Source organism: Lepidochelys olivacea (genome assembly GCF_965140295.1).
Source record: "Lepidochelys olivacea isolate rLepOli2 genome assembly, chromosome: 1".
NCBI classification, from domain to species: domain Eukaryota; kingdom Metazoa; phylum Chordata; order Testudines; family Cheloniidae; genus Lepidochelys; species Lepidochelys olivacea.
This window is the reverse complement of record NC_140411.1, coordinates 281,291,028-281,304,309: the sequence shown is the minus strand read 5'-3', so window position 1 is coordinate 281,304,309 and position 13,282 is coordinate 281,291,028. Positions and strand designations below refer to the sequence as shown.

Genomic DNA, 13,282 nt, shown 5'->3' with positions numbered 1-13,282 from the left:
CATAGCTAAATATCAAACATTAAAGATGCAGAAGACCTATTAGTTTGTGTGTATAATCCATGTCCCCCAGCTGCTTTGTAATGGCAAGAATGGATTCTGGGTGGCTCCAATGAGAGGGGAAAGGGGAGTGCATCTAAACAGAATATATAGTATATTCAGTAGAGGCTGACTAGGGAAGCTTGTGGGAGTTCATTCTGCAGCTTACTCATTTCAGCAGCTGACAAATAATTTCAGATTCTCAAAAGCATTCAGCATACCACATGGATTTAGGGGTGGGAGGATTTAAGAAATGTAGGGTACAGTCTCAACCTGCAGCCACAAGCCTCTATATGGAAAACTTAAATGAAAAGACCTTCTCCAACTTTTTAAAAGAAGTGTCCAAGGGGGAAAAAAGGCTTAGATGACTACCTTCACTGAATGAAACAAGACAACTTCAAGACTTTGGGGGGGGGGGGGGAAGGATGGGGGAGGAGAGGACTGTTCATACTGTCTGCAAACACATTTTTCACTGGATCCTGATAAAGCTTAGATCAAATTCAGCTACATTTGATTGACTCATCTCTGTTTTGTGAAGGAAACTGAAAGCTTGCCAAATGGAAATTTAAAGCTTGACAAGTGCCCATAAATAACAAGGCTACAGTATTTGAAAAAATCCCTATGGAAGTCCTTACACAAAGCTATTCTATCAGGAGTGTGTTAAGAGATAACATGTTGATCTGGGTCACAATTTGCTTGACCACTTCAAAGATAAAAGCAGGCCAGAGTTGATTTCAGAGAAGTAGTTGTATAACTTTCTGTTGATGTACTCCCTCACCTGGAACCATCATCTGTGGGCTCTACACTTACAGCACTCTACAAATGAAAGTTTTCCATAATCACTAAAATATTTTTTGTACATTTATATGCAAAGTAAGGCCAACGTTTTCAAGCCTGTCTGCCTAATGTAAAACACCCAAGTAAATGTTTGATTTTCAAGAACTATTGATATAGGCTTATTTTCCTCAGGTAAAATGACTTTGCAATAAAAGTATTTGTTGAAATGCCTTCAACCCACACACAGTCCATCGTGCCAAATATCTGAAGCTAGGCACCTAAATAAAAGTGTCTTGGTCCTCAGAAGCTGCTCAGCACCCACAACTCGGATTAATTTCAAATGAGGTGTGGGTACTCAGCCTCTCTGAAAGCCAAGCCACTGATTGGGTATTTTGCAAAGTTACAGATGGAATCTCTCAGCTGCACAGGTAAGCCCATGTCTCCAGCCACCACCGCTTAGCTTCTCTTGTCTGCTTCTCCTCCGTCCTTTCTTGCCTCAGTTTGACTAAAGATATCTAAGTTTTCTCTGCGACAGTTCTCCAGAATACCACCACCACCACCACATGCATCTCCAGTCTACAAAGAAGTCTAAGGACCCACTTGGTAAATGAACTAAGTTTCAGGGGCAGATTTAAGAACATACATTAATAGAGCTCAGTTAAATCAATTTCTGACTTTCTGATGCAACTGAAATACGTTGTCTGAGTACAGTGTTATCTTCTGGTTTTCAGTGGTTCTGTGAGTATTTATACGGGAGCAGAAAGTTTTTTAAAAGGCAAGTTCATCCTTCTTAATGTTTTGACTCTCTAAGTCTAACCTAAACTTCTGGGCATAATGTCTGATTTTTGAGATAAACTACAATGTTTACCCTGAAGTGGTTTCCTCCTCATATAAATTATAGATATTTACAAACTTAGTTCTAGTTTAAGTTTTTATGCCTAAAAACTTCTTAAATGATTTTTTAAAAAATTAAGGAAGGGCTTGGTGAATGAATCCCCCTACACCTTAAAAGATGTGCAGGAAAATTCACATGCACTACAGGCACTGAAGAGTAGAAGTGGTTCAGGGTCCAGGTAGAACAAGGGAAGCAACCATAGCCTCAGGCCCTACGGACCTGCAACAACAATTTCAGTCCTTGCAAAGCTTATAAACTTCATAGGAATGTTTGGATTTTGGGGGAAGCAGGTCCGCTGCAGAGTTAAGGAAGTCCACAGTTCCTAAGCTCTGCCCAACAAAAGAGCTGAAAACCTGCAGCAAGAAAGCATGAAGCTACAGATTGATGCATCATTTAGTAAGCCCAAAGCTGTCTGCTATATTTCCCAAGTACACAAAAGCAGCACACAGTGTTAACACTTCAGTGCACATAATACAAGAAGAAATTGCTTTTAATAGTTAATTTTGCCATCCCGCAGCCCAATGCTAGTCAAAGACACCAGCATTCACCTAGGTGAAACATATTAAAGCCAATCTGGGGTTCAAGCAAAGCTGCTGAGTTATGATGAACCAAAAAAAGTTTAAGAAAATGCCCAGGAAGTAAGAAACTGAGTAACATTAGATATCAAAAATTAAAAGGCCTTATTTTATTTAATCCTAAACATTCAGAAAAATTCTACCACAGCATAGGTTCTCACTAGTTTTATTTCAAATTTAATTTTCAAAGAAAAATAGCAGAGCATATGGGGCAATTGTTGAAAACTCAGTACAAAGTTGAGTCAGCCATCTACAAGTCAATTTAGAAAACAAAAAATTAAAAAAAAAATCTTAACACACAAACATGCTGGTTCTCGCAAAACATGCATTACAGAAAGTGCCATGTACAGGAATGGCACATTATTACTACTGTTCTTACCCTGGCTTCTAAAGTCACTTTAGAGACCAGAACTTTGCATCTTGACAAGGATTACATAAAAATCCTACCACTTTGTTGACAGTCTCCGTATCACACAGGTTTTCCACTAAAATTCGACATGCTTCTTCTTTACCCCAGTGAGCAGCAGCATGAAGTGGTGTCCAGCCATCATAATCTTTAATATTTACATCATAGCCAGCCTGTATTAAAAGCCTAAAGGAATTAGAAGAATTAGATCTAGAATACCACTGACAGTAATAATTAAACTGCCAATAAGTGATAAATTATTTTAAACAGTTTTAAATTTTTCTTGCCTTCAATTCACTTCTCATACACAGAGGTAATGGTAAGTCTATGTTAAACGTAAGACTCAATTAAAAAAAATAAATCATATCTTCCCAAGAAATATTTTCAAATCATTACTAGTCCCAAGATTACTACAACGAAGAAATTCAGAAGTTTGTTTTTCCAGTCTGTTTTGTCCTCATGCATTTAACATTTTATATATCATCAGACAGTTCTCCCTCTTGGCGAGAGTATTTTACACAGGAACAGGGGACAGAAGCGTTTTTTTAATTAGGACAATATGACTGTAAAAGCTCAAAAATTATCAGACACACCTTCTTACAGGTAAACTACCTGAAACTATTTTTGAATTAATTTTTTGAGCTGATGTCATCCCTTTAAGATCACACATGGCTAGTGCTGTGGCAGAATAGTGCTTAGATTAATCAGTTTTCAGAGTAACAGCCGTGTTAGTCTGTATTCGCAAAAAGAAAAGGAGTACTTGTGGCACCTTAGAGACTAACCAATTTATTTGAATCAGTGAAGCTCTTCTCAGAGAGTGCGGGACCTCTCAAATCAACAACGTCCCATCCGATGAAGTGAGCTGGAGCTCACGAAAGCTTATGGTCTAATAAATTTGTTAGTCTCTAAGGTGCCACAAATACTCCTTTTCTTCCTTCAGCTGAAGTTCAGCATTACTGATTTCATAGTTCAAGAACCAAAAACAATCAGCCAATACTTCCCAGAATGATTCCTTAGGAATATGGGTGTGAGAGTCTGTGTGTGAGCAAGTGCAAGAGAGATCATATACACCACAAGATTAATGAAAGTGTCAAGTGTTCTAACACAGGCATCTTCCAACGATTCAACTTTTAAAAGGATTGATGCAGAGACACGGTCTAGCTGTTGAAGAAACATTCGTTTGCACACAAGAGGAAGGGTATAAATGTATCATAAACCTGCAAAAGGTAGTTAGCCTATTTGGAGAAAAAGAAAAATAATTATTTATCCAACATAATTTCCATAAATAATGGCTCTTAAAAAACAAGGCTGGCAAACACTATTTGGCTGCAGATATCAAGGTATTACCTGAACAACCCCCTTTTTTTTTTTCCTATTGAAAGTATATTAGGGCTTTTTCCTAAAGCAACATTTAACAATCCATGTTGGGAGTGTAGGATGGGGGAGAATATTTAGTTGCAAAGTACTCTGAGTTAATAATTTAGTTAAGATTACATGGCATTTAAGTAAGCTAACAAACAAGAATATTTGGCAGGTATACACTTTGAGTCTGCATACTAAATATATATTTCTATCGACCAGAAGATCAACTGTTCATGTGTAGAGATATCTTAATAAGTCATGGTTTCAAAATTATGCACATAGCACAGAATCTTCTTACTGCAAAGAAGTCTAATATAAGGGCATGTCTACATGGAGAAACTGGCACAACTACAACAGTGTAATTATGTCACTGTTCTGGAATGAAAAGTGATTTTTTCAGTATAGTTTATATTGTTCTGCTATACGAAAAAAATCACTTATTTCAGAATGGACTGTCCCCAATGGGGAGTTATAACAGCATAGATATCACAATATAGTTATACTGCTATAGTTCTGCAGGTCAATTTCCCTACGTAGACAAGGCTTTACAATGTCAGAAGTAATGAAGTTTATTCATTTAGGGACACTCATTTATGTTCACTTTAAGGTACCTTACTGCTCTGCCAGTGCAGGAGCAGTAAAGTACATTTATACTCACTTTAAGGCCAATTTACATTGCCAGAGTGGTGCATAAGCCACCTTAGTGAAAACCAGGGCCTAGGCATTTTCATTACAATTAAAGAGAAGGGATTTCACTTCCTGTCAAAATAGGTATGTCAGAAGTAGACAGATCAATGGTACAAAATATAAGCAGCTAGGTTCTTGGAGAGTCCTCTTCATGTATTTCAAAACTATAAATTTACAGAATATATATTGTAGTCTCAATGGACAGCAGAAATTTTAAATTTAAAGTAGTCAACTAGTAACTTTAAGAAAAACAAACTCCATAGCCCTGTGAATACACAATTCACCTTGGTGCATAAAGCAGATATTTCAAACACCCTAAAAACAGGGACTTGCATTAGGGATTCACTATCTGTCAAGTTTTAATTAAATGAATACAAAATCTCAAATTCATTTCGTCATTCACATTTCTATTTAAAAAATATTGATAAGGCATGTGAGCTAACTGCTTTCCTTATGATAAAATATTGATGTCTTTTTTTTTTTTTAACCTGAATCTGTTTTACCTTATCCTCTAGGACTATACAATATTTATTTTATTCCATATATTTTCTTCAAGATTTCTAAAACTATTGGTCCCAAAATGAGATCTGTATATTTCTGAACACAAGATGAGCTTAAAATATAAATCCATACAGGTGACTTTAAATTTTATTAAAATATGTAAAAAGAAAAGGAGTACTTGTGGCACCTTAGAGACTAACCAATTTATTTGAGCATAAGCTTTCATGAGCTACAGCTCATTTCATCGGATGCATAAACTGTATGCATCCGATGAAGTGAGCTGTAGCTCACGAAAGCTTATGTTCAAATAAATTGGTTAGTCTCTAAGGTGCCACAAGTACTCCTTTTCTTTTTGTGAATACAGACTAACACGGCTGTTACTCTGAAACCCATTAAAATATGTAGAATCTGTTTGGCCCACACAAATGTTGTGCTTAGGTTTATGTGGCCATCCTGTATAATAAGGTTGGGCACCACTGAATTAGACGATAAGAGAAGTCTGAATGTTTGCAGGAAAAAAATTGAGATGTTGATAATGATACATCTTTTAAAGCCTTTCCCTAAGTAATCCTTCAGGTTTTGGAATAAAATTACTAATTTTCTTCTCTCAAACCTGGATAGCTTTAGTCTGGACTACTTTTACTGCATAAAAACAGCACAGTAAATGATGGTTTTAAACCAGGTGTATTATCCCAAAGATAACCTGCATTAAAGAAAGGTATCCTTTCTCCTTATTAAGCCAAAATATACTTCAGAAATATGGATATTTTTGCCATAGTGACATTGAGGATTCAAATTCAATATGTACAATACTGTTAAGTTTTGAATAACTCAAGTAAAGTTCATGACACTATGTAAAGTTTCAACATTAGTTGAAAACAGGAAACATAACTGTGAGAAACAGGTAATTCTAAAGATCACAAGGTTCCAGGATGCAATCCAAAAACTTTCAATCATATTAAGGCCAAGTTATTTTACACTAACATCTGGACAAGCTTGGAGACATGGAAAAAAAAAATCTACCATTTAGAAATAATACTTACTTTAAAACTTCTGTATACCCTTTAGCAGCAGCTACATGAAGTGCTGTACCTCCAGATTTTGCATGCCTGACATCGTTTATACGGCCACTGTTAAGCCACTGTCTTGCATCTCTAAGCATTATCCGTTCTTCTTCTTTTCTAGCTGCCTCTATATCAACCCCTAATTGAGAAAAAGAATAGTTTCATTTCAAACATAAGGTCATCATTAACTGATAATTCCTGCACATTCCTTGCATGTGGCAATAAAAACACTGGCTAAACAATATCATTAATGTATTGGGGCAAATGTTAAATGGATCTTTTAAAATAAGCCCTGAGAAAGTGTGGGCACATCCATTTTGTATTTTTTACATGCAAATCCTCTAGGATGATTTTCAGAGACTGACTAAAAACTGGCCTTTTAACTTTATTATTAATTTACATGGGGAGTGTAAATTAATGACCATGAAAATTTAATGACTACTACAGTGGTCACTATTAAATAGAAAAAGATTAATGATTAAATTTGTCAAGCTATCATACTACTACATCTCAAATAATGTAACGTTATTTCCTAAATCATGCCGCTTGTGATAAAGGTTGAAAAAACAAGGTGAGGGGGTGACAGAGGGGTTCCAATTATGTGTGCAAAGACATAAGCAATGGCTGCTGAAAAGTGTGTTTCCCGCAATTAAGACATTTTTAGAGTTATTGCTGTTTTCCAAAGAACCTTTCGTAAAAAGTAGTTTCTAGCGTCTCTTTGTGAAATAATGATTTTCACCCTGGTAATCTAGCCTTGGAAAAAAGCTTGCAGGATAAACAGCAAGAGTATATCATGAACTTTTACCTCAGAATTCTCAGAATACAAGTTTTACCAAAGACTGTATGTAGCATCTCTTATAGAAAACAGTTTGTGGTACTTTATAAGGAAGGGCAGACAAGAAAGAGCAATAAAAGTTCAACAAAGCAATTTAAGAGTATAAAGTTGAAAAAATGATGCTGAAGTGTTAACGTGAGAACGTTACCAATCTCTTCTACAGCATTTTTCACAAATAGATGTCAAAGCACTTTACAAAGGAGGCCAGTATCATACTCCCCATGTAAGTAGGAAGCACACAGCACAAGCATTTTAATTGACTAGCTACAGTAAGGGGAGTATAGAAAACTATAACAGTGAACAGGAAATAGATGGGGGCTGTAGCTAAGCAAGAGTCTGCTATTTATGCTGAATGGGAGAACTGGACTCGAGGACAGCTGAGAGCAATACACAGGGAAAAACAGCTCGAGGAAGTGTGGTTATCAAAAGCTCAAATCAAAATTGGTTGACCTGTAACAGAGAACTTGGGCTGTTTGAGCTACAACAGTACACAATAATGAAAAAAACAGAAAAAGAATACTACTCCATGTCTAAATCCAAACTGCGCAGGGATTTTAGATGGATTGAATGTAATTACCCAAATACAGGGCACCAAAGTTAAACATCTGTTTTTGCAAAAATCGCCATGTGGCTTTTAATGACCACAAGTGGACAACATGGTAATTTGTTTATTGACAGTATATATGGCAACATGCTGTTTTCTATACCTCCTTCTCTAACCATCTACAATGTGTTTCAAAAAGCATTTCAGCAACACAGTTTTCTCTTTGCTTTCATCCTGCAGTGAAGTTATGTTAAATTTGATATTTCCATGGCAACTAATATAGAAATCAAGTTTTAACTTAATTGCAGAATCATGTTGAAAGAGATAATGGGTTGAAAATGATTCTTGTTTGAATGAGAAGTCTTTGATGACACCAATATTAAGAGTATTTTTATTAATACTTTATAAAAGGCTAACAAATTACAGATGTTGCTGACAGGAATAGTGTGTGTTATAAATGATTATAAACACATCAGTAGAACGTATTATAGATCATTTATAAGGAGCCTACTGAACTTTTGGACATAACTAATTATTGACTAAAACACCAAAGATTTATTAATCCTTTTAAAAGAATGCTGAACATAAAGTCTGGTCAAAACCACAATAATACATAACTCAAAAGGTTCACAGAAAACCTACTTAGCCAAGAAGCTAAAATTTACAGGCTATGTGTACACACAAGAGACAGTGCCGTGGTGGGAAGTTTAGAATGCCTCCATTTCTGAAAGAAGTCGGGGGGGGGGGGGAAAGGAAATAAAGGACATCCTGTATATACCACCAGACCCAGGGTGGACTGATTTAAAACAAAACGATTTAAATCAGCAAACATGAAACACTGGTTTAAATCATCAATTTTAATCATATTTTGCATTTGTACTTTTTAGTTATTGTCCTAAAGAATGGCTGATTGCCACTGGTTGGGAACCATTAACACATGTTGATTTGCAACTAAATATAGCCCTTTTATGGTATTTCCTTTTGCTAATCAAGAGGATACACTATGGACATGTCTACATGTACAGCACTGCAACAGCATCAAATTAGCCCTGGGGAATTCCACACCACTGCATGTGTGCAGAATTCATGTCCCCCGCAGATTTCTATGCTTCTCTGCAGAAAAGTGACTTTCTGATAGGGATGCAAAGGAAAGCTGCAAGAGCAGTCACGCAACACTCCCTAGCAGCGCAGGTACAACATTTCAGGCACCCAGAGCAGACAGCGGAGAGGTAAATCACTAAGGGGCTGGAGATACCTCAGCCAGTGGCTCCTACCACGAGCCAGGATCAGCTGCTAACTCCTGGCTGGGCTGGAGGCAGGAAGGGACGGGACCTTCCTCTTCCCCTGCAAGGACTGGCTGGGCTGTGTCAGACCCGCCACCAGAAACCTCCCCAAGCTACAGGAAACTCAGCATTCTCCCCTGCTTCCTGCCCCCATCACTCCTCAGCTGTGGCGGGAGGGGGACTATATGGAGAGCTGCTTCCCCATCCACCCAACCCCTGTACATCCAGACCTCCCATGCCAAGGCACCCCTGCCAAGCCTCATCCGGTAATCCAGAACTCCCCTAGCCCTCCATACCCAAACCCCACCCCCCGCATCTGGAGCCCCCTGCACCCAGACCACCCCCCCCCCGAGCAACCTGCACTCAACCCCCCACCCTGAGCCCCACATCCAGACCCCCATGCTGTGCACCAACTAGCTGCACCTAGACCCCCCACACACACCAAGCCCCACTTCCCCAGGACCTAGACCTCTCTGCTGATCCCCAACAACCTTCACCTGGAAGCCCCTGCAGAGTCCATTGCCCCTGTACCTGGAATCCCCCAATGAACCTCTGTGCATCCAGGACCCCCCCCCCGGAGGGCCCCAGGGTGTTTCTGGGGCAGGCCCAAGCCTTGTGCTGTGTCAGGGTCGGGTGCAGCCTCTCCGCTGAGTCCGTGTCCTGGGGGAGGGGGGGCTGCGGGGTGATCTTCCACTTTCGTGCAGTCAGTTGCCTGTGCTCCGCATTGCCATGCTGGAGCTTCTACATTGATTTATTGACAAATAAAACTTGCAGAATTTTAAAATACTTTGCGCAGAATTTTTAATGCCCTCAGGAGTAATCAATACAGTTGCATTGCTGCAGCGTGCCTGGTGAAGATGCTCTACGTCAGCGGGAGAGAGCCCTCCTGTCGTCATAATAAAACCACCTCCCCAAGCGACAGAAGCTATGTCACTGGGAGAAGCTAGCCACACCGGCGCTTATGTTGATGTAACTTATGTTTCTCAGGGGGTGGCTTATTCACACCTCTTAGTGACATAAATTCTGCCGATGTAGAGGCTATGTCTACACTACATCTATATACATTTATTTAAGCAATTATATAATTTAACTTTTTACTAAATTAAATTTTTACTTGTGATTTGTGGCAAGCTCTATTTGGATGGAAATTCAAATTCAATTTCAAATGCACAAACAGCGTTGTAATCTTTTTTATTAAATAAAACTACTTTAATGTGTTGAATACTTAAGAAAAAAGTTTATCAAAACATGTTTTACATTCAGAACTAATGGATTTATTAAACAAAGGAAGTAGTATCTATAGTTAGTGAACTGAACTGATTGTTTCTGGTCACCTGTCCTTCAAGATTTTAGAAATAGTTCATCTACCAGAAAAGACTACTGCTTTCAAAAGCTGGTCTAGTATTGCAACCAACTCTGGTTCCAAGTGCTTAAGAACTGACTTCTAAGACCTTGATTAAAACTGGGCAGCAAACATGTACCTCTTAATGTTATTAAAATCATTTAAATTAAATATACAAAAATAGACTATAAATAAGTTTAGGTCTTAACATAGCTTGCCAATTCCAAATTGAAAGTAAAAAGATTTTTTTTTAAATAAAAGTCTGTATTTAAATAAACAAACCCAATATAAATAAAAAATCAATTTTTATTTATTTGTAAATCATTTATTTTTATCCACCTCACCCAAACCCTGTCAAAAATCTTCTTGTTCTCCTCCACCTGCAGCAGCAGCTTTACCTAGGTAGCACTTGATGAATATTGAGCTTCTCCTCTCACACTCCAACCCCATGAAGGGGTCCCCCATATTCACTTCTCTTCCGGGTAGGAAGGGGAGCAGAAGTTGGTCAGTTATCCTCTTTCCCAACATGAGAGGTATAATCCCTGCACAGCTCCTTGCTCTCCCAAAACACATAGGTGCTTTGCTCATTGCCTAACTCTTCTTAGTTTAAGCCATTTGTTTGCTGCCTCTGCTTTCCACATTTGTCTCTATTGTTTTCATTCAAGTTTCCTTCCTTTGCCTTCACAGCATCTTTCATTGAAAAGTTATCCTAATCATTTTTCCAGGACAGCACTTCATCTTTCTTGCCATTTTTCTTGCTTCTTCAAACACTTTTGGTATGTTTCCCATTTTGTCTTGCCCCAGACTTATCTTGATCAATTCCAATATATGGGTGGGGCAGAGGCACGGTTAGGTGCACTAAGCAGGTAAATTCCAGAGTACCTGAATCAGGGGTGGGGGCTTAATGAAAAATTCTGAATACTACTCTTCAATTTATGCCAAGGTTGGGGTGTGGGGGCAAAGATGCAGAAAGGAAAAGAAAAGAGGAGGGACAACGACTGGAGTTGGTGAATCTAGAAACAAAGGGATTATGGGAGAGAAGGGTAGGGACAATGGTATAAAACAACAATCAGCAGAAATTTAAAATATCTGAGTTTTAAGTTGTAAAATGCATAGCATGATGGTATCACTGGACTGTGTAGGGGTTTGAAGGTGTGCTGCAATACCCAGTTCCTACTAGGCCAAGTATCTATATTCCCAGAGCAGGTTCCACCCTGGGAGCTCCTACAATACCACTCAAGCCTATGTGGATAAGAAACATGCTCATGAACATCAGTCCTGGATCCAGTATAATTCTGGATAATTCAAAGTAAATAAGATATCTGAGGGGTTATCAAATATATATATGCCATCATGTGCCAGAAATGCCCCTCTGCCATGTACATTGGTCAAACCGGACAATTGCTACGCAAAACAATAAATAGACACATATCAGACATCAAGAATTATAACATTCAAAAACCAGAGAACACTTAAACTCCCTGGTCAGTCAATTTCAGACCTAAAAGTCGTAATTCTCCAACAAAAAACCCTTCAAAAACAGACTTCAACAAGAAACTGCAGAACTGGAATTAATTTGCAAACTGAACACCATTAAATTAGGCTTGAATAAAGACTGGGAGTAGATGGGTCATTTCCCAAAGTAAAATTTATTTCCCCATGCTAATTTTTCCCTACTGTTACTCACACCTTCTTGTCAACTGTTTGAAATGGGCCATCCTGATTATCACTACAAAAGTTTATTTTTCTCCTGCTGATAATAGCCCACCTTAATTGATTAGTATCATTACAGTTGGTATGACAACACCTATTTTTTCATGTTCTCTGTGTATATAGCTCTTCCCTACTATATTTTCCACTGCATGCATCCAATGAAGTGGGTTTTAGCCCACAGAAGCTTATGCCCAAATAAATTTGTTAGTCTCTATTAGTATGTCTACACTATGAAATTAGGTCGAATTGACAGAAGTCAACTTTTGAAAAGCAATTTTGTGTGTCCCCACTAAGCGCATTAAGTTGGTGGAGTGCGTCCTCAGTACCAAGGCTAGCGTCGACTTTCGGAGTGTTGCACTGTGGATAGCTATCCCACAGTTCCCGCAGTCTCCGCCACCCATTGGAATTCTGGGTTAAGCTCCCAATGCCTGGTGGGCAAAAACATCATTGCGGGTAGTTTTGGGTACAAGCTGTCAGTCGCTCGCTCCTCCCTCCGTGAAAGCAACTGCAGACAATCGTTTCGCTCCTTTTTTCCATGTGGGTACCATACTGCTTTAAGCAGATAGGACTGCTAACTGTTGTCATTGAACCACCATTTCCACTGCCACTCTGCTCTCCTGCTTGTCTCGATAGCGAATTTCTCCATGTTGTCTCTCATGGAGACTCGTGCTTCCACTGCAACTCATTTTGTTTGCTGATACAGACTAACATGGCTACCACTCTGATACCAGATACTACAGGGATAGATCAATGTAACAATTTACATACAGATTTAAAATAGCTGCAAGAAAGACACTTTCACAATTCTTCCCTCACTAAACCATTAAATATATATGCAAGAGTTTAAAAAATTATTTGTTTTTATTGAGTGTTCACTATTAACCCGAAGTCTGAAAGAAAGTAAAACATAAAAAAAGAATTTGTAGTTTGTAATAGTCTGTGTGTAAAATGCTTGGCAATCTTCTGGAGGAGAGGCACAATATTATTATATTATTGATCTAAGCTTCCTGTTCTTGCCTTATAATTATTAGACTAGTAAAATTTCATCTCTGTACAGATTTATAGTCATAGGAACACTAACATGACTAGTCCTGTGGGACAGGAACCACTTCTACGGGCTCACTCCCCAAACCAACCCGTCCCCCCAGCCCTCTCCCCAGCCAGGGGAAATGTATGTTTGCCTTGGCCAGGGCCCAGTGATGGGCTAATCCAGACCTGGATGGGGCAGCCCATTTGGAACCTTCCCATGACCCACTGGAGGT

General features: G+C 38.6%; 1 protein-coding gene across 2 annotated transcripts in view; it reads right to left on the bottom strand.

Annotated features, from left to right (window-relative positions):
• PPP1R12A (protein phosphatase 1 regulatory subunit 12A) overlaps window positions 1-13,282 on the bottom strand; it is a 216,381-nt gene that overhangs the window by 88,727 nt on the left and 114,372 nt on the right. For both annotated transcript variants that reach the window (XM_084624137.1, XM_084624136.1), the window contains exons 4-5: window positions 6,283-6,442; window positions 2,731-2,875 (exon numbers count right to left, since the gene is read on the bottom strand). In XM_084624137.1, the coding sequence (XP_084480263.1) occupies window positions 2,731-2,875; window positions 6,283-6,442 (305 nt within the window). The remainder of the gene's footprint in view (window positions 1-2,730; window positions 2,876-6,282; window positions 6,443-13,282) is intronic.